The sequence below is a fragment of the Scardinius erythrophthalmus genome (assembly GCF_964197995.2).
Source record: "Scardinius erythrophthalmus genome assembly, chromosome: 1".
NCBI lineage: Eukaryota > Metazoa > Chordata > Actinopteri > Cypriniformes > Leuciscidae > Scardinius > Scardinius erythrophthalmus.
Window position 1 is genome coordinate 42601484 of NC_138221.1, and position 20709 is coordinate 42622192.

General features: G+C 38.7%; 1 protein-coding gene across 3 annotated transcripts; it reads right to left on the reverse strand.

Moving 5' to 3' along the window:
• Positions 1–710: 710 nt before the first annotated feature.
• Positions 711–19365, reverse strand: carm1 (coactivator-associated arginine methyltransferase 1). Of its 3 annotated transcripts, none has more exons than XM_081362573.1 (16): positions 19141–19365; positions 12152–12277; positions 11849–11955; positions 11550–11654; positions 9761–9871; positions 8842–9019; positions 7954–8044; positions 7660–7741; positions 6615–6700; positions 6398–6487; positions 6081–6218; positions 5906–5995; positions 5714–5826; positions 5510–5590; positions 4349–4417; positions 711–2413 (listed from the first exon to the last, which is right to left on the reverse strand). In XM_081362573.1, the coding sequence occupies exons 1-16, from the start codon at positions 19301–19303 to the stop codon at positions 2274–2276; spliced, it is 1770 nt and encodes a 589-aa protein (XP_081218699.1). In that variant the 5' UTR covers positions 19304–19365; the 3' UTR covers positions 711–2273. The 3 variants fall into 3 exon arrangements, with proteins under 3 accessions (XP_081218699.1, XP_081218698.1, XP_081218697.1); XM_081362572.1 differs by having other exon boundaries at positions 5492–5590; XM_081362571.1 differs by having other exon boundaries at positions 5510–5826; positions 19141–19316.
• Positions 19366–20709: the final 1344 nt, after the last annotated feature.

The following is a 20709-nucleotide window of genomic DNA, read 5'->3' on the forward strand; positions in this document are numbered from 1 at the left end:
ATCTACTCATTTTCATACAACAAATATGGACAGAGACCAATGGCTGACGAGCAGAAAGGGCATAAAAGCACCTTAAAAGTAGTATTCTGAAAAAAATACAATAGCTTTGTGTGATAGACAAATCTGTGTAGTTTTAATTCTATAGAAAAGAGCAGCTTAAACAGGCTGCAAAATTTCTTTTTTTGCGTTTCATGAAAGACAAAGCTAGAAAGTCATAAGTGTTGAACAACATGAGATATTAACACTTTACAATAATGCTTTGTGTGTTAATACAATAGCTAGCATGAACTAACAATTAACTCTTTTGAAGCTTTTATCTTGGTTAATATTAATTTCTACATATATTTTATACAACATTTCAAGTTGTAGGCTATAAATTAACATTACCACAAACAAATGAATTGACAATGAACAATAGTATATGTATAAACTAACATTAACCTTGATTAATAAATACTGTAAAAATTGTTAGTTCATAATATCAAATTTATATTAACAAACTGAACATCAATGTAAAATGTACTGAATTTATTTAATTTTTAATCTGTTTAAGATCTTCTTCACTGGAAAGCAGAAAATGAATCTTTAGCCATCTACAACCTATCCAGATCACGTGATTCCTCAAACCATCAAGTCTGATTTTATACTTTTTTTTTTGCACACTCATCCATAAAACATAACAAATGCTACTGTAAGCAGCCACACGTAGGGACTTCTCCATTAACATTTAATTTGCTCCTTTTTTTGTCTGTTGCTTTTTTTGTGAAAGAAAACTGAAACAAAACGTTAATTCTACAAACTAACAGACATGGTTGTTTTCATCTCATGAAAGTTGCTATTTCAAACCAAATGAACAGAAAAAAAAAATTGACTGGAAGCGGTGCATACGACTTCAAAGTCTTTGATGGGGTTTTCGTCATATCCCCGGTGTGGGAGGGGAAGGAGGGAGAGAGAGGAGGAAATGAGGAGGAAAGTTATAGCTAGTCGGGCGTCACTTGATCTCCTCCTTTCCTCAACGAGTCTCACAACACACAGAAGTTGACAAAATAAAGGTTCAAGGGATGTAAACTAGGATACTGCCATTCCAAACAGTTGTCCCACTGCAGCGGTCAGTGTGTGTCCACGGACCTCACGGTTTATATCATTTATCCTTCTGTCTTCTTCCCCCAGTTGCCGACTGTCCGTCCCAGCACTCCGCCGTCCTCCTTGGCTGGTAGTGGAGGGTTTGTTGCTGGTCTTTTTATTCCTGAAACCTTTTATGTCCTTAAAATTGACTGAGAATGAATCCGTCAATTTATAAGTCAGATTTGCTTCGTGTTGGAGTCGGGGGGGGGCGACAGAAGCGGTCTCGATAAAACCACGCTCAGAATTCACCTCAGGGAACACCAAGCAAAATACATAAATCTGGGACTGCACTACGTTAAAACAGTCAGAAATGGAATGAAAAGTAAGACGATCTCTATCTACGCTATGCTTGTCTACAGGCAGGATCCAGCGGTACTGTGCTAGTAGTCGTAATGAACTCTGCGAGCCTACAGCACGTGTCCATCTCTTCAGGTGAGCGATGAAAGGTTGTGAACATTACAGGTGAGTCGAGGTGGCTGTCAGAAGCCCATGCTGAGAGAGTCGAGATGTGATGGCCAGTCGATGGAAATGTAAAAAAGCAAACGGTGAAGAGTAGGTTCAACGTAGCTGGGCTTGTCAGGAACAGTAGCAAGATCCTGTAATAGATCTCCAATTCATATCAATAGTCAGTCGATGATGCGGCTAAAAAAAAAGTGGGAGTTCATGAAGGAAGGGGGAACATGTGCAGATTTGTAAAGCATTTATATATTTAAAAAAAAAACGTGTCCCGGCGACAGCGTTTCTCGGACCGAGTCCTTTCTGTTGAGTCTTGAGTCTCTGGTTTGTGCTTTTTCAGCATGCTTACAGACAAGTGCTGCCTCCTAGTGGCTGGTGTGGAGCAGGCGCTGCGTGCGGCTGGGGAGGGGAAGAGTAACAATGACACACCTCAGACGTGTTGAACTGGCCGAATGCCTGTGCACAGGGTCGTGGGACGGATATGTAAGAATAAAACACCAGTGAGATAAAGAAAGAGTTTAGAATATATATATACGTATACATGTATATCTATATATAGAGATAGCGAGAGAGAATATAAAGTCATGGTCAGAAACTGGTGCACTGGTTTTGGTATTCTGAATTTGGCTGTGGTTGATCTTCAGGGGTGGGGTGGTTGGGGGAATTGGACATGCAGAGGCCATCCCTTGGCCTTAGCTCCCGTAGTGCATGGTGTTGCTGGGGATGGCCATAGGAGATGCCATGGAGATAGCTGGGCCGCCCATGGTGAACTGGTTGGTAACGGGGTAATGAGGACTGCTGCTGCTGGGACCCTGCTGGGCAGTTGTGGCCCCTGAGAAGAGATAAAAGCAATTAGCAACATTGCATCCTTTGCATTTATGAACGCTTGGCGTCCAAGATGTTAAAGTCCAAGTCGGCTTGCTGTGATAGTCGGTGTTGGGCGGCGGTCGTCGTTCTGATTTTTATAGTAATAAAAATCATTCAGTTCAGTTAGAGAACAGACACTACAATTAAAAAACTGAACGTGTCTGCTTAATGCAGCTTGAGCCGAACGAGAGTCGCAGCCCAGATCAGCGGCAGGAGACAGATTTGATTTGACGATGGCAGATTTGGTTTCAAAGAGAAATGTAAAAGCGCTTATTTGGCAATATTTTGGATTTAAACCCAATGCTAATAGGGAACCTGCAAAGGATTAGCTGTGTTTTTCATTAAGAATAATAATAATAATAAATCCACCATTCAAACAATTGCTGCAAACAATTTTGGTGCCAATTCAAAAAATGCGCACGGACATTCATAAAGGTGCGTGTCCACTGGGGCACAGCGAGCGAGTGTTTTCAGTTCATTACAAGCGGCAACTTTCGTGTCTCTCTCTTGAAACCAACACGGAAGTGACTTAAACTGCAATTCGTCGACTGGCCGCTAGAGACTGGATGCAAAAGAGAGTCAATCCCATGTTAATATGCCCAACTTTACAGCAGAAAAAATATGTTTGCAGCCTGGTGCAAAAAGTGGTTTTGGTCTATATAGCTAATTTTGCCCTTTATGACAACTGTGAGGGGGGTGCATTTTTTATAATTCATCCGTTTAAATTATATTAAGCCTTAAAGGTCTGCATAATTAAGGCCGTGGTCACTTGGGTGACAGGTGGATTGTCGCTGGATCTCTGCCATGTTTGTGCTTTTTTCGGGATTATTAATTCATACAATTTAATTCACGCATTATACCTTCGTCCATGCCTTTGGATTCCGTCGTTGTCGAGTAGCGAGAGAACAGCGCTGTTTTTCAGTTGTTTTCCTCTGTGAACATGCACTAATGAACGTCTGACAATTTCGTTGCTTTTTTTTTTATTTTTAGATTTAAAAACGTCTATAGATATAGAGGCTACACTCGTTCTGCGGTACGGTTGCTCTCACGGAACAGATAGACTATAAATGCTTATTTAACTTTTTAGTGTTAAATATAAAGTACCGTCAGAAGAAATCCCGCAGGTGCTTCCTCCGTCCATGCAATAAATGCACATCCTTGAATGAGCGCGGATTTCGAGTGCATTTACTTGAACTTCTTAGGTAATATCTATGGTTTGACCCATTTGAGGGGCGGCCAAAATCTGAATTTAAAATGGACTGAATAAAGCTCTCTACGAACTATACTTTGGACTTAAGAGATCAAATCAAAGATCAATCACCACTAGGAATGTGCAAAACTACCTTTTTAACTAGTTAACTAATTATTTACGGTAGTCCCCCCCCCCATTTCATGAGAAAAAAATGAAAATTCTGTCATCATTCACTCATCAGTCATTCCAAACCCACACGACAAATGTTCATCTTTAGTCGAACATAAATGAAGATATTTGTAATATTCTTTCATCATCACAGGAGATCAAACCAATGAGGTTTCTTCTCAAGCATGAAACATCAACATCTCGCACATCAAGCGATGATCAATGTTTATATTTTAAATCTGTTCATTATATAAAGCATGTCATGTCTCTTTAGAAGACTTTGATTAAACCGCTCAATTCAGATTACTTTTACAATGTCTATGTAATTAACTGTGAAATGTTTGCTTACATGGACTTTCAATGAATGGACAAAAATATCTTCATTTGTGTTCTGAAAATGAACAACAGTCTTATTTTTTGTTTGATACAACATGGTGAGTAAATTACAGAATTAACCTTTCTGGGTGAACTATCACTTTAACCTGTAAAAGTGCAGGTCTTGTTTAACTATGTGAGGACATTAAGAGAAGCGACACTCACCCTGGACGATTCCGGTGCTCATTATAGAGCCCATTCTGGAGTGAGTGTGGTTCACAATCCCCGTGTTCACTGATGGGGAAAAAGACAAGACACCTCTCTTCAATTTACACAAAAGGAAAATGTGATTAACAAGAAACGTACACTTGACATGAAGCTGACGGAGACTAACTGTACTGTAGAATAGAAAATCTTAAACTTTAGTACTGTTGTGTAGAAAACCTTTCAATATCAATTAAATTCAATTGATTGTCCTGTAAATGGTTTTAGAAGAGATATATAATGTAAGCATGTAATGCATAGCTTACACTGAAGGGGTCATATCATACATACATTTTTTTCCCTGATGTCCAATCTGTTTTCTGCACTAACAATGGTTTAATGGCCATATTCAACCCTCTCCCAACCTTTATTATATACTAAGCTATACATTACATAATAATCTTGTCTCAAATGATCAAGTTAAAGATCAAAATATGATCCTTCATAAAGTGGCCCCTTTAAAATCACAATTTTTTAAAATTTTTGTTTATCTCAGCCTTTGGTTCATAAAGGGATAGTTCACCCAAAAATGTAAAATCTGACATTTACTCACCCTCATATTGTTCCAAACCTGCATGAATTATTTTCATCCTCAGAATATATTTTTAATATTCACTCATCATTTTTGTCCATCCACTAAGTTTTTGGTTGTGTGCAAAAAGACTCCTGGAACCAGCTAATCAAGCTCTAACCAGGCATACTAGAAAGTGTTGAGGCAAGCTAAACTCTGCAGGACAGTGGCCCTCCATGAGCAGGTTTGGAGACCCCTGCTTTATATAATGAACAGATTTAATTTAGGCTTTTATTCATATATAAACATTGATTGATCAACACGCTTGAGAACCAATGAGGTCTGAGCTTCTTTTTGAGCTTTACTTTTACCATGTCTTTCTGTAGAGTGGATTTGATGATGAGACAAGATTACAAAAATCTTTATTTGTGTTTCAAAGATTAAATAAAGTTAAGGATTTGGAGACAGAATTTTCATTTTTGGGTGAATGGTCTCTTTAATTGAACCACACCAGAGAACATTTCACTCCACATGTGTGTGTATGTGTGAGTGTGTATGTGTGTGTGTGTGTGTGTGTGTGTAAATATCCATACGTGCATGCGTGTCTGTACCAAGGGGGATGAGATTGTTGTGGGAGACTGTTGTCCCACTGCCGCCGATGACAGTGCTGAGATCATAAGCTGTAGGCATCCCTGACAGAGACAGCAAAATTTGAGTGACATTACTCCAGTTATGCAAAAGCAGTTGGATGGGAGGAATTGTGGCCAACTGCTGTAAATGTGAAAAGAAGACAAGAATGATTGTGTAAGAGCTACCTGACACGGCCATGCCTTGGCTCATGCTATAGGTTCCCCCAGTGTTCCACATGTTCTCTGAGGGGGAGGAATAGTGTGACCCTGGAGGTGGGGTGGGTGTTGTGCCCGTGTACCTGCAGAACACAACATAGCGTAAGCAACACACGTTTCAGACATCCTCTTATCGGTTTCCAAAGCGATGCGTCCTCTCACCGGAAGAAGGGGTTCTTGAGATCAAGTAGATTACTGGACTTGGAGCCTGTCTGGTCCACTTGAGCAACAATACTAATGTCATAGCTTTGTCTGTGAGGAAGTGGAAACAAATGAGGGAGTTAACCACCTAACGATAACGACCTGAGGGTTAACACAAAGAATTGAGTGTGCTCACCTCTTGTTGGCGATTAAAAGTGCAGTGCCTGACATTGTGTCCCCTGCCTTGGCAAAGAGAGGTGACTGCAGCAGACAGCGCACCTGGTACCAGTGAGTGAGGGGTTCGGTGGGGGCCGTAGAGAGCCACACGGTCATCCTGTACACAGAGAGACAGCACAAGTCACAACACTGGGATTACAAAACATTAAAATAAAACAAAATCCCCCTCACATACAAATTTCAAAATCACAAACATGATAATTGAATTAATGATTTAATGGAAAGAGAGGTGACTCAAGTGTGAAATCACTGTGAAGAGAATGTTTCGGAACATACGCTGATCCAATGAATGCGACATCAAACCAAAAAGCCAGCCCATGTACAAGCCCTGAATGCATCATGTGGAATTTGAAGGGGATTTCTATCCTGGGAAGAGCAAGAAAAGAACATATTAAAACATTTGACAGGCCAACACACTTCTTTTATACCATATTTTAAAATAAAAAAGGCTGCATTTAAATGCAATAAAATTATGCATTTGGTGGACCCATACTTGTAAAGATCGTCTTCTTTAGCTTCTAAAAAGTTGACCGTATATTTCACTGATTTGGCCATAAGGATCCTGATATCAAAAGTGTCCTGAAAGAAATGAGAGAATAAATGAGAGGTGGCAAGACATCCCAATATAACACTCATTTTTGCATGCGGAGGACGAAGAAACGGGTCAAATCAAACAGGACGACATGCTGTGAGGCCTCTTGTCAAGGACTGAGCCACAGTAAATCAGACTCAGTCCTAGCTCAGAGGGCTCTCCCGCCACAGCCTGAACTCTGGAGGATACTACAACAGCGCCCCCTAGAGCCAGACCACAGCAGGTCACTGTCCCAGCAGTGCAACACCATTACAGACACAACAAATGCCTGAACAGCTGACTATTGCTGGATATGAACCATACGCACAGACTTTAAACTACAATTATCATGTATGGAAATCAGTGGACTGAAAACAGAGCACACAATCGACAAGTTAAATTGGCCTCTCAAGGACACGAAAGTGGAAATAGCTCTGATGGCTTTCAAAACACTGAGGAGCCTAGATGAAAATCAACAACTAGAATTACATGCGTTCTCGTTCACAAAGACATGCTTCATAAACCTTCCTTGATGGATATAAATTTATTGCATACCCCCTGACCACAGACAAACAGCGAGCTGTACTTCACACATACTTCCCCGTGTCCTACATGAAACTACCATTGAAAACATTTTCCTAATCCATGAAGCATGGTGCCTTTCTCCATTTCCTAGAAACATCCTCACTGTTCTCATTTGGGCTCAAGTACGTAACTCAATCCTGTCCGTATTTACCCTCAAGCCCTCTATAGCCAGCTAGGAGACAAATCTCCAGTTACCTTCATACTTCATACACTATTTATCAGTATAATCTTTCCTCTGAAGGCACAAACACAAGCTAATGTGTTTTTATGGCTTTCTGCTTCATGAACTTTCCAAACCGTGGCTAACTCTAAAAAGCTAGCATGTACTTATGAATTAACTAGCATACACTCAATCTGCAAGTCATTCCCTCCCATTTCTCACCACAATAGGCTGTCTGAAGTATTCATCAACTGCAGCTCCTCTCAGCGCAGACAAATCCACCCCATGGAAAGATGGCTGGTACCTGAAAGACAGGAAATTTAAGTTTTTCAAGTATAAACAAAAGAAATCTTCCAGTTGTGTCTTAGTCATCTGCAACTATCTGTTTATTTACACTTTGAGTCTATCATTTGACATCTGCTACCTGTTACATGCTTATTTACTCACACTCGTAGTACATTTTGTGTCTTAACTCCCTCCCCACCCAATGTCTTATCCTCCTTTTAGAAAGCTCACCAGAAATTGGCCTTCGTAAACTGCTCCATGTAAAGCTGCTCATCTGTGAAAGGAGCGAGGTGAACGTCTCCAATGGTTGGAAACATTTTGCCTGTATAGAGAACAGAGGTGTGATATGTACAAATTGATGAAATAGTAGGGGGTCTAACGGTATATGCATTCATCCTGAAAATTTCCGGTAAGGGTCTTACGGTGCGGCATGTATGTGTACCAAACAAATACAGTGTTGTTTTAACCACTGCACATGCAGAGGTTCTCTGTGTTGGCAGTGTAATTTAAAAATGTTTACCCCCAAAACGGGACAATATAGTTTATTTTCGATATACAGTGATGTTGCGAACACATCTGAAAAATAACGAAGGACACAGTGAGCTACTGCCAGTTAAGTGCACGATACAAGTGGTCTTAAACATGAGACGTACTTTATATTAAGCGCTTCAAACTAAATCATAAACCTGCGTGGTTTGCCCTACTGTCAGATGCATGCGTTTAATGCGATTGAGATGCGTAGTCCTCAGTCCACAAATTGCATCTTACGGTTGTATACTTACTAGTAAATGTTTCAAATTAATGCAAGTATTTCCATTTTGCAAGCGAGTATGTTTAACTCAGCAGACTTTAATGAATGCTGGCGTACATATGTGTGTCAAATATAAGCACTTCAAACCCACCCAATTACAACCGCGCCATAAACTGCAGTGTGTGTTGCTGCCATTTGTTCAGTAAACCACTGATTAATGATAATAAGAAAAACGTGTTATTTTTCCACCCGTTGTAATGAAAGCATACCTAACCGTCATAGTGTACCGTTACACACCTTTATGACCTAAGCACATGTTAATCTTTTGTTGATTGGTTCTTTTTACTGAATAACCCTTTTCTTCTTACCGCTAGGCTTGAGGAATTTCTTGGCATGTAGATAGCTCTCCAGCATCCTTTCGTTGAACAACATGTAGCCCATGGGTTCAGAGATAATAATGTCCACCTGCTCGGGTAGGGACACTTCCTCCACTTTCCCAGGAATCACCACAACACGCTCTGACAACCTATTGCTGTTCACAAGAACCTGTGGACGCACAATTATTAGCACTACTATCACAACTTAGAATGACTTTCGATAAGTCAAGGTCAAAGGCAATCTTATAACCTCCTAGGGTTCTAACTTGTATCGATATTGGCTTTGGCATGATACCACATTTTGGTATTAATACTAAATTATTTTTTTGTCATACATTCCGATCCTTTTTCAGGAGGAGTAAAAATGACTCTCTATATTACTCAATACTTAATATATAAAATAATAATAATAATATTAATTTCATTATACAACCATACTTATTTAGTACCAGTATACTACACAACTCAATTATCTGCATATTTATTAACGTTAAACGTGATTTATTAATGATTCAATGTGATGTATACTCGTGAAATAAACACTACCATTTAAAACTTTGGGGTCAGTAAGAATTTTTGGAAAGAAATTAATAGCAACGATGCATTAAATAGATAAAATAATTAAATAAACAATAAAGACAGGTTAAAAAATATTTTTCTTTCAAAAAAAAAAATCACTTGATATTCATCAAAGAATCCTTAAATGTATCATGGTTTCCACAAAAATATTAATCAGGTATTTACTGGTTTCAACATTGATAAGAAATGCTTCTTGAGCAGCCAATCATCATATCAGAATGATTGAATACTGGAGTAATGATGCTGAAAATTCAGCTTTGTCAAGGGACTTCTTTTTGTAAACTTTTGAATGCTAGTGTTTGTTAGTGATTGAGGAATCTGTATGTCATACCTCTGCATGTTGAGCCATGGTGCTGGCCTCCACAGCATAAACTTTCCGGGCACCAGCCTGAGCTGCGAAAAATGATAGAATTCCAGAGCCACAACCTACATCCAGCACCACCTGAGACAAGGAGGACACAAGAGGGAGGAATGAGAACAAGAATCAATGCATTCAGATAATAATGCATTCAGAGAAGAATTCACAAAGGAATAACCTTTTTATTAAATGGAGTGTTTTACTTAATTGTAATAAGTTAACTGTTCCAGTTTCAGATATTTAGGTCTGGATAACATTAAATCTAAAAGTCAAGGTCATAACAGCCAAAATATTCAATAGCCACATTTTTTTCAAAAAAAAAAAAAAAAAAGAGAACAAGAAGTGCTACGGTAAGCTCAGAGAAAGCAGTTCTGAAACTACTCAACTCCATGCCAAGTCCTTTTAAAGTAGTAATTAATTTTTTTTTTGGCCAAAAATAGCCTTTAAGTTTCAGAATTCAGAAAATATCCTTGTTAGCTCAAAAACAGCTTTTATTGAAACCAAGCTCTTGTTCCTAATTTTGTCACATAGTGACATAAGAGTGTGACTAAAGACCGCCTCTGCAGAAGAAAATCAATGCCTACTTCTACATCACATCGTTGGCCCTGTTCACAGGTGCGTTAGTTAGATTAGAAGGAGAGAAGAGAGATACAGGATCACCGGACTAAAAATAACATCACCTTCCAAAGGATCCCAATACTAGGAAAGTGGTTATTTATTATGTGAATGTGACTGTCTCAGTAGAGCATTATTTGTTTGTTCGGAACATTTCACTGTGGATTCTTTAGTAAATCAGTCGCAATTTCAGTGCTGGCTTTGCAAACAGACTTTTCCTGTAAGATATGAACCCAACAGAAATACGACAAGTAACTAACTGTGTTAAATTCTAATGCCTGATCTGTGACAAGTGATTTCTAATTATGTAATGATTAATGTACAGTCAGACGTTCTTTATTGTCTTAAAACCGCTTATTGCCGTTTATGCGTCAGTAAATCAAGCCAGTGACTAAACGATCAATTTCACATTGTTTCTCTTAGTAGCATGAAAACAATGTTTTTTTTTTTTAAATTGTGATTAAATTATATACAGAAAGTGATCAAAGAACGCACAATCAGAGCGCAAGTTTATCAGTGACTGGTTCTGGACTCTCGCCAGAACTCCCGTTATAATCAATGACGCTGTCTACACTGCACAATGAATCTCTTACTGTATTCACATCGTGTTTACACTGTTAGTTATGATGGAAGCATTCATGAGAGTGCAGAAATAGAGTGGCAATGATGAGATCACTGCATTCACACGATCAACAGACTGTCTATCATCGGCTAATGCTTGTTGCTGCAATCTTTCATGCGATGGGAGTAGATCTAAATATAATGCTGTAATCAACACTTTCCACAATTAGTTAATCTTGACAGCTTTGATAGTAAAAACGTAGTAAAAAGATTTTAAGAGAGTTCCACATTTAATATTTATTTCATATGCAAAGATGAAAATGAAAATCGTAAGTGGGCATTTAAACTAAAGTCTCACCGCAGACACACCCCTTTCCAACAGGGTGGTCAAATCAGAAGTGCTCCCTTGTACCACTCAAATCTCACTGCTGACATTAGGTATGCTAACTTTCCACAGGGATTGAAAAATCAATTCCTATTAGTTCTATCTATTACATTATAACTGCACCTCAGGACACATTATATTTATAAAAAGAAAAGTTCATGACCCCTCCCTTTAACAGTACAAAGAGAGAAATAACAGTACTTTATCCTTGAAGTCTGTATGATTCTGGAGGATGGCTCGTTGATATGTTCCAGTTCGCACGTAATCCTGCATCATGTTTTGTTGCTGAGAGAGGTAGCCATAAAACTGAGAGAATAAAAATGAAAGACATTCAGAACATGATGGACCATTAGAATACAAAAGAACATTAGAGATTAAATGGTCGTCCGGATTCCTGTTATAACTCATTTAAAATGATCTCTTAAGGTTTTAAGATGAGTAAGAACAGGTTCATCAAATGTCGCCTTTGCATATGCATGTCAATTTGTGGCAAAACAAACCTGAAAATACTGTACAGCTGAGGACTCCTCCGTCCTCTCACTGAAGACCGAACGTTCGCCCCTGTGTCCACGGCAATTCTTCAGGAGGTTATAGAATGATGAGAAATCTGGCAAACAAAACAACAGTGGACACATTAGGAGATTACATGCTTCATTGCACCATCTCTTTATTCAGGTTTGCCTATAATCATTTAAATGAGTTTGTACACTATGAGTGACTGCAGCTGTGCTTGTCTGAATGTCTCAGCGAACTGATAAATCACCGTAAAGGGTGATGCGCTTGTAAAAGGAGGTGAACTTTACCTGCTGGAGATGCAAACTGCAGGAGGACACTGTTACAGCCCAGAGTAATGATGAAGGACTGCTTCCCAACACGACTGCATTCGGTCTCCCTTGATACTGAACACTTAAAGACACATGTCTCCTCATCTGTGGAGAAAAGCAATTACACGGATATTAACATTCATGTATGATAATCAATTTATACTAATTAATATAAAACAAACAGAAAATCCTGCCCAAAAAAGATCAATGTTTGATATTCATTGAAGAAAAACAGAATAAATGATTTGACAAATGATATTTAAGAGAGACACAAATTCTTCATAAACAAACAATTGTGTTCCATAGGGAAAAAAAAGAAAGTCATACAGGTTAAAAGATTTGGAACAACATGAAGGAGAGTAAATGACAGAATGTTCGCTTTTTGGGTGAACCATCGCTTTAAGATGGGTCAGTAGAAAGTTCAACAACAACAGCAACATTACTTTCAGCTTTATTTGAACTACACTAGCTCCTTAAAGGTTACTACTACAACCTAAACAAAAATGAAACCAAGCAAACCAAATTAGTCCTGTTCAAAGACACCCTGGCCTTCTAATCACTGCAACAGTAATCGGTAATGTTAGGATGAGGGATTTTGTCATTTATTTCCCCAGCTGTTGTAAGATTAGGTCAAGTCAAGTCAAGTCAAGTCAAGTTTATTTATATAGCGCTTTTCACAACACAGGCTGTATCAAAGCAGCTTCACAGCAATAAATTAGAACAATACATCAATGTTTGTTTCTAGTGGAACGTCTACGTTTGGTAATGCTCATCAATAGTATCGTTGATTGATTAATTAAATTAAATATCCCCAAATATCCCCAACTGAGCAAGCCAAAGGCAACAGTGGCAAGGAACCGAAAAACTCCATCAGGTGACCTAATGGAGAAAAAAAAAAACCTTGGGAGAACCCGGGCTCAGTCGGGGGCCAGTTCTCCTCTGGCGTTTAACTAGAGGTCGGATTTAACTGTAAGATTAAAAGTATTATATGAATGCCTGGCTGAAGAGATGCGTCTTTAATCTAGTTTTAAACTGGGAGAGCGAGTCTGAGCAACGAACAGTATCCGGAAGACTATTCCAGAGTTTTGGTGCTAAATGTGAAAATGCTCTCCCTCCTTTGGTGGATCTGGATATCCTAGGTATGACCAAAAGCCTCGAATTTAGTGATCTTAAAGAGCGCGATGGATTATAGGGCGATAGAAGATCCGTTAAATAGACTGGAGCTAAGCCGTTTAGGGCTTTATAAGTCAGTAGCAATACCTTGTAATTAATACGGGACTTTATAGGTAACCAATGTAGTGATGATAAAATCGGTGTTATATGATCATATTTTCTTGATCTAGTTAGAACTCTAGCGGCGGCATTTTGGACTAACTGTAGCTTGTTTATTGAGGATGCAGGACAACCGGCTAATAACGCATTACAGTAATCTAGTCTCGAGGTCATGAACGCATGAACTAACTTTTCTGCATCAGAAACAGATAGCATATTACGTAGCTTAGCAATGTTTCTAAGGTGGAAAAAGGCTGTTCTTGTAACATATGAAATATGATTTTCAAAAGACAGGTTGCGGTCTAATATAACACCCAGGTCTTTTACTGTAGAGGATGAAGTAACAGGACATCCTACTATGTTAAAGTTGTATTGCGAGAGGTTTTGTGGGTGGTTTTTTGAACCGATAAGTAGTACCTCTGTCTTGTCTGGATTTAATAAAAGAAAATTACGCGTCATCCAATCTTTTATATCTTTAACACACTCTGTCAATTTGGATAATTTAACGTTTTCATCCGGCCTTGATGAAATATAGATTTGAGTGTCATCAGCATAACAATGGAAACTAATTCCATGTTTCCTTATAATATTTCCAAGTGGCAGCATATATATTGAGAATAATAGAGGACCTAACACAGATCCCTGCGGCACTCCATAGTTTACTGGAGTTATGATAGATTTTTCTCCATTTAAATAAACAAAATGGTAGCGGTCAGATAAATACGATCTAAACCAGCTTAATGCTTGTCCTTGAACACCAGTATAATTTTGTAATCGATCTAAGAGTATTGTATGATCTATAGTATCGAACGCAGCACTAAGATCAAGTAAAACTAGTATTGAGATACAGCCTTGGTCAGAAGCTAAAAGTAAATCATTTGTGATTTTAACGAGCGCAGTTTCAGTGCTATGATGCGGCCTGAACCCAGATTGAAACTTTTCATAGACGTCATTTTCTTGTAAGAAAGAGCCCAGTTGAGCGGACACAACTTTTTCTAGTATTTTAGACATAAAAGGTAGATTTGAAATGGGTCTATAATTTACTAGATTATTCGGATCTAATTGTGGTTTCTTAATGAGAGGTTTTATAACTGCCAGTTTAAATGTTTTTGGAACATAACCTAAAGATAAAGACGAGTTAATAATATTGAGGAGAGGCTCTGCCACTACAGGTAACACTTCTTTCAATAGTTTAGTTGGTATAGGATCTAGTAAACATGTTGTTGTTTTAGATGAAGTAAAAAGTTTATTTAACTCTTTTTGTTCTATAGTTGTAAAGCACTGTAATTGTTCTTGCGGGGTGATAATTGAGGCTGAATTATAAGGCGCGATTGAGGATTGAACGTTTACAATTGTGGTTCTGATGTTTTCTATTTTCTCAGTGAAGAACTTCATGAAATCATTACTACTAAACTGTAATGGAATATTTTGTTCAGGAGACATCTGTTTATTTGTTAGTCTCGCCACGGTGTTAAATAAGAACTTAGGATTGTTATGGTTGTTTTCTATTAGTTTGCGGAGATGCTCAGCCCTGGCCGCTTTTAGGGCCTTTTTATAACGTGACATACTGTCTTTCCATGCGATTCTAAAGACCTCTAAGTTAGTTTGTTTCCATTTACGCTCTAAATTACGGGTTTCTCTCTTTAGAACACGCGTAGTATTGTTGTACCATGGTGCTTTACTTTTCTCTCTGACCTTTTTTAATCTAATGGGCGCAACAATATCCAATGATCCAGAGAGAATGGTGCTCATAGTGCTAGTTAATTCCTCAAGTTCATCTGTTTGTTTGGGTTCACTGAGCAGCTGAGACAGATCCAATAAGCTATTTGAAAAATGATCTATGGTGGATGGAAGGATTGTTCTGCCTAATCGATAACGCGGCGCAGCATGATATATTACAGGAGTACGTAATATGCAAGTTACCATGTAATGGTCAGTGACATCGTCACTTTGTGGAATGATATCTATATCGGTTGGATCGGTTCCATGTGATATAATTAAATCGAGTGTATGATTAAATCGATGAGTTGGTCCGGTAACGTTTTGCTTGACCCCAAAGGAGTTTAATAAATCTGTAAACGCAGCCCCTAACACATCATTTTGATTATCTACATGGATATTAAAGTCTCCAACAATTAATGCTTTATCGAAGTTAACTAATAGGTCTGAGAGAAGATCTGCAAACTCTTTTAGGAAATCAGCGTAAGGCCCAGGCGGTCTATATACGGTAGCCAAGGCTAGAGATAATAGGGATGTTTTTCGAACATCTAAGAGCGTAACATTTAGTACAAGTACTTCAAATGAAATAAACTTATAACCCGTTTTCTGAGTAACATTGAGAAAATCTCTATAGATTGTTGCAACACCGCCGCCACGACCATTCAGACGGGGCTCGTGCTTATAGGAGTATCCTGATGGAGTAGACTCATTTAGACCGAAATAATCATTTGGTTTAAGCCAGGTTTCAGTAAGGCAAAGTACATCGAAGCTATTATCTGTGACTATTTCATTTACAATAACTGCCTTAGGTGTGAGTGATCTAATGTTTAGAAGACCTAGCTTTAGAAATTGTTTTTGATTACCAATAGCAACATTTTCTGGTTTAATAACAATTAGATTTTTTCTAGATCCTGCAGTAGATTTATTATTTGATCTCACTAAACGAGGAATAGACACAGTTTCTATGCAATGTTCTACACTATTTATATCAGTTAATTTGGTGCAGCAGAGACTATGATTTGGACTTTTGGTTACTAGTCAAAAGGTATTTAACATTTTGGAGATGTTATCTGACAGAAGATCCGATCCGAATCTGCTTGGGTGTAAGCCATCAGCACGGTAAAGCCTAGGACGCTCCCAAAACAGATTCCAATTATTTACAAAGAGCAGTTTCTGCTCATTACACCATGACATTAACCATTCATTTAGCGCGAATAATCTACTAAACTTTTCATGACCTAGTCGGTACGTGGGAAGCGGTCCTGACACAATAATCGTTATATCAGGCGATGTGCTGCGTACCGTATCGATCAGATTCCTGAAGTTTTTCTTCAGAACTTCCGTCTGGCGCAGCCTGATGTCGGCCCCTCCCGCGTGCAGGACAACAGTTCCGACGCGCTCGTTCAGAATCTCGGGAACGTGAGCAGCGATTTCAGAAACACGAGCACCAGGAAAGCAGTGATTATGCACCTTACTTTTATTTAACGTAGCGTGTACGTGTCGAACGATGGAATCGCCGATGATCACAGCATCGCGTTCTGTTTCGCGAAGAGGGGAGAAACGGTTTTGTGTGGATATCTCGAAAACCGGGAGGGTCGGAGAGAGTTTTCTTGGTCTAGACCTGGCTCGCGTCTTCCGCTGCGGAAAAATCCAGGCTTCGTGATGGCATGTTGGAGCCGGGGTGAACGAGACCATGGCTGATCGCGACCTCGACGTTCGGGACCGATGTTGAGGAACGCACGGAGTAGACGAGGTCGGAGTCAGCGGGTTAGTAACGTTAATCTCTGATTTGTGTGCCTCGGCGCGCGATGTTTCAAGAGCTAACCGCCGGTCTATCAGCTCGGCTTTTCTTATTAAAAGGTCGTGGATCTGTTTCTCAACAGCTTCCAGCTCAGACTGCACCGCGTGCAGCTCAAATGTGTCCTCACCTGCACCAAAAGGTAAACTACTTACATTTGATATATTCGCCATTTCAGATGGACAGTAAGTTAAGTTAGCAACGACGCTACCAGTGATGCTATCAGTATTAATACTAATTTATGGCTTAAGTCTTGGATATAATCCGTCTTTTTACGGGTACGGGTGTAGAGTAGACGCACGATAGGCGAAAAAAATGTTTGTTTGTAAATGAGTGCGGAGAAGACGCGTTCAGCCGTGATCCACGGACGTAACCTATAAGAGTATCCAGCGTTGGATCACTATAGGTCAGGCTGTCCATAGACAGATTAGGCTAGTATTCATTTATATAAAACAAGTACAGTCTCTCTCTCTACAGTAATTTAAGAAAATACCTCTGAAACAGGGGCAGGGCACTGAAGCCATGAAAATCTAAGCATTAGAACAGGAGTGGTTCTTGGCATCTACTGTTCATAACGAACATCCTAAAAGACTTTTTACAACAAGCTAAAGAGACAACAGGTGTACCACAGTGAAAGTGAAAGAAACAAAGTGCTATAAAAACATGAATTAACAAGTCACAAGAGTGTGGAAGAGAGGAATTACTTCCTTAAAGTTGCATTCAACATGTTTTATTGGCTAAAAGTACAGTACAATAGTTTGGACTGGTGAATTTCACACAATTTGTTTTGTTTAAGCTTTGTAAAGCACTGGCTAAAAGTACAACACAAATACATTATTATTATTATTATTAACCCAGTCAATTGCACATTCACAACAACATGGACCATGTGACGTCAACATGGCAGCTAAGGGGGCGACCCGCTCCATGCATAATAAATGACTCGTATTCAATAATTATTCATCTCACACCAGTGTAAATCATTTTTATATTTCCACAAAATGTAAAAAAAAAAAAAAAAAACCTTCAGCACATTACCATCTCTTTATACGCAACAATGAATGAATATTTAAGAGCGTACAATCTCACGTGTGTACGCATAAAACGCGCAAAATATCCCTCTATCATAATATGCATTTTATATGCATATGGATTAGTGGCATGCATTTGGAGCTCGAAGAATCCAAACTTTTAAATAAGAAATCTATGGGCTGTGGGTCACGCATCTGTTTAAGTAAGACATTCATCTCATCCACGGGACATCGGCAGCATGAGGCTCCAAACAAAAGCCCTGAGATCTGAATGAACAGGCGGGACACTGGAGAAAAGGAGGCGGGGGACCCGCTATTGTTCCCCGCAGAACAAAGATGAATGGCCAAACGGTGCTGCCGTAAGAAACCTCCGCGTAATTTTACATTACTTTCGCAATGTTTTCTGCACTTTGTGAAAGCGAACCCGGACTGTTTCATGGTCCAGTATAGTAAAAGTAGAGAGGTGGCGCAGAACTGCGCAATCAATCAAGTTAACTCACAGCATCCATTCAGCCCAGCATCCAACCAGGTTAAAACAATTTCAATAAACACATCAAATGTTTACATAAATAAAACCAACGCAAATCATAACCAAAGAGGTTTCTGAAGCGTGATAGTATGACTCAAGGTTTAACTCAGACTGCGGCTAACTTTGTAGGCGCCAATCCACATTATCCAAATCTTTCCTTACTACCAGCTAATAATGTCTGGAAGAAAGCCTGACTGCCCGGGACATACATCTGGGAAAAAACCTCAAGCACAGGACATGCATTTATATTGTATACTGTAGAAACGCACTCAGTGCTGAATTCCTGAATCTCGTGCGTATTAGCTGGGTAGCTGCTAACTATAAGCAGCTTAACACAATACGAAGTGTTTACGGATGCTAACATGCTACGATCAACGTGGTTTGTGGCATGCATGTTACAACCGAAGCCCTGGCTCCAGCAACTTTACATGTTTTAGAGAGCATACAAGGGCACGAGAGCCGCATCTGAGGTCACAACAACTCAAAAGCAGCCTGTCCCTGTGATCAGGGCTTGCAACACACGCACATGCCGCACGCACATCACTCTCATTAAGCTAAGCTAGGATACACCGCTCAGCTGAGGCCGGATGCAAAGAGTTTAAAGCCAGCATCTACTCACTGTTCGAGAGGCTTATGAGAGCCGCGTCCTGGTTGGTTTTGATCTCTAGTCGCAGAGGCTGCTGCTCTGAATGTCGCTGTATGTCTCCATTGGCGTCTCCGATGGAGAGGAGGCGCACGCCTGGGAACACGGACACCGCCATCTTCGATCTGGGGAGAGTCATACAGGCAGCTCGCAGCGGCTCAGATCTCCCCTGGAGGAGTCAATGGTCAAGATACTAGGCCTGACTTACTACTGCCTCCACATGGCCACATCTTTTTTTTTTTTTTTTTTTTTTTTCAGCTGTAGTTCAATTTAAGACATTATATGGGTTATTAAGAAAAAAAAAGCAGGAGAGTAAACTAATAAACATGATATAGGAAATGTGTGGCATAAACCTGCTTTATTGTACAGTATGTGTAAATTTATTTTAAAGTAGGACACCACAGGTGAATATGGTAACAAAAAACAAAACAAACAAAAATATTAATCAGTACATAATAATACAGTTTTGAATGACGTTTTGTGAAATTTTATGTTTCAATATGCAAATATGACTATGTAATTTGCATACCTTTCCACAGAAATCTGAACAGTGAATAAAGCCAGGATAAAAATACTTTTGTTAACATATTAGTGATAAATGTTTCTACATGGGGGATTTTGGAAATCTTATTTTTTAATGACACCAGAAATCAAAAGATTTGTCATAAGCCAGAAAAACATGTTTTTAGGAATAAAATGCTATAAATCAGGAGGATATGTACAAACCCCTCTCTTCGTAATATAAACTTTGTTGTGTTTGCTACATACATTGGAGATATACTGTTATAGGTTTTATTCATATTTTAAATTATCTTTTGTTTTTATATTTTCTCTTTTCATTTTAAATGTTACTATAATTTACTATTTTTTGGTGTGTAATTTTGTGCTTATTTGTTTAAATATTTCTATATAGATTTCTTTTTATTTAAATTTTTTTTTACTTGTTTTAGTGCTTCAAATTCAAGGCAGCATCTCTATTATTCGTTTCATTTAGTCTAATATTTATATTTTGTCAGCTTTATTTCAATTAACCAATATTTGTAATAGTTTTATTAGTTAACAATGTTGTAAAAAAAACCTGTTGTAGTTGCTTTTAAAACCATAGAAAATTAAAATGTTGTTCAAACAGTTCAGACTCATTTTTATTAAATTTTTTTGAACGACATTTTGATTCAGTTTTTATATATATATATATATAAAAATGTATAGTATATAGTTAAGTATGTCTTAGTGCACACAAATCGAATGTTGTTCATTTAGGCACGATCACACTTAAAAGGCAAGACATACATGAGGTAAACAGACTGAAAAAGTTAACGACACAGGGCAGCAGAAAAACCCATGTACAAATGCCATTTGCATGAATGTCCAGTGGTTGACTGATAAAGACACAGTACAGATACATTTGCATGCAAGGGCAGAAAGTATATGCAAAAACAGGCCAGCTGATATGCTGCTCACAGTCAGTGGTGTTCAATTCATAGACTAAAGGTGCAACAGACAGACAGCACTCTTTCATGAGCAAATATCAGTAAAAAATAAAGA

What these genes read in the sequence shown, in the direction of transcription:
- carm1 (XM_081362571.1), bottom strand. Translation starts at nt 19,303, where the DNA reads ATGACTCTCCCCAGATCGAAGATGGCGGTGTCCGTGTTCCCAGGCGTG. An exon ending in ATACAGACTTCAAGGATAAA is followed by an intron (nt 9,872 to 11,549) that starts GTACTGTTATTT and finishes TCCTTGTCTCAG; the next exon opens with GTGGTGCTGGATGTAGGTTG. An exon ending in CTCAAGAACCCCTTCTTCCG is followed by an intron (nt 5,827 to 5,905) that starts GTGAGAGGACGC and finishes TGTGTTCTGCAG; the next exon opens with GTACACGGGCACAACACCCA.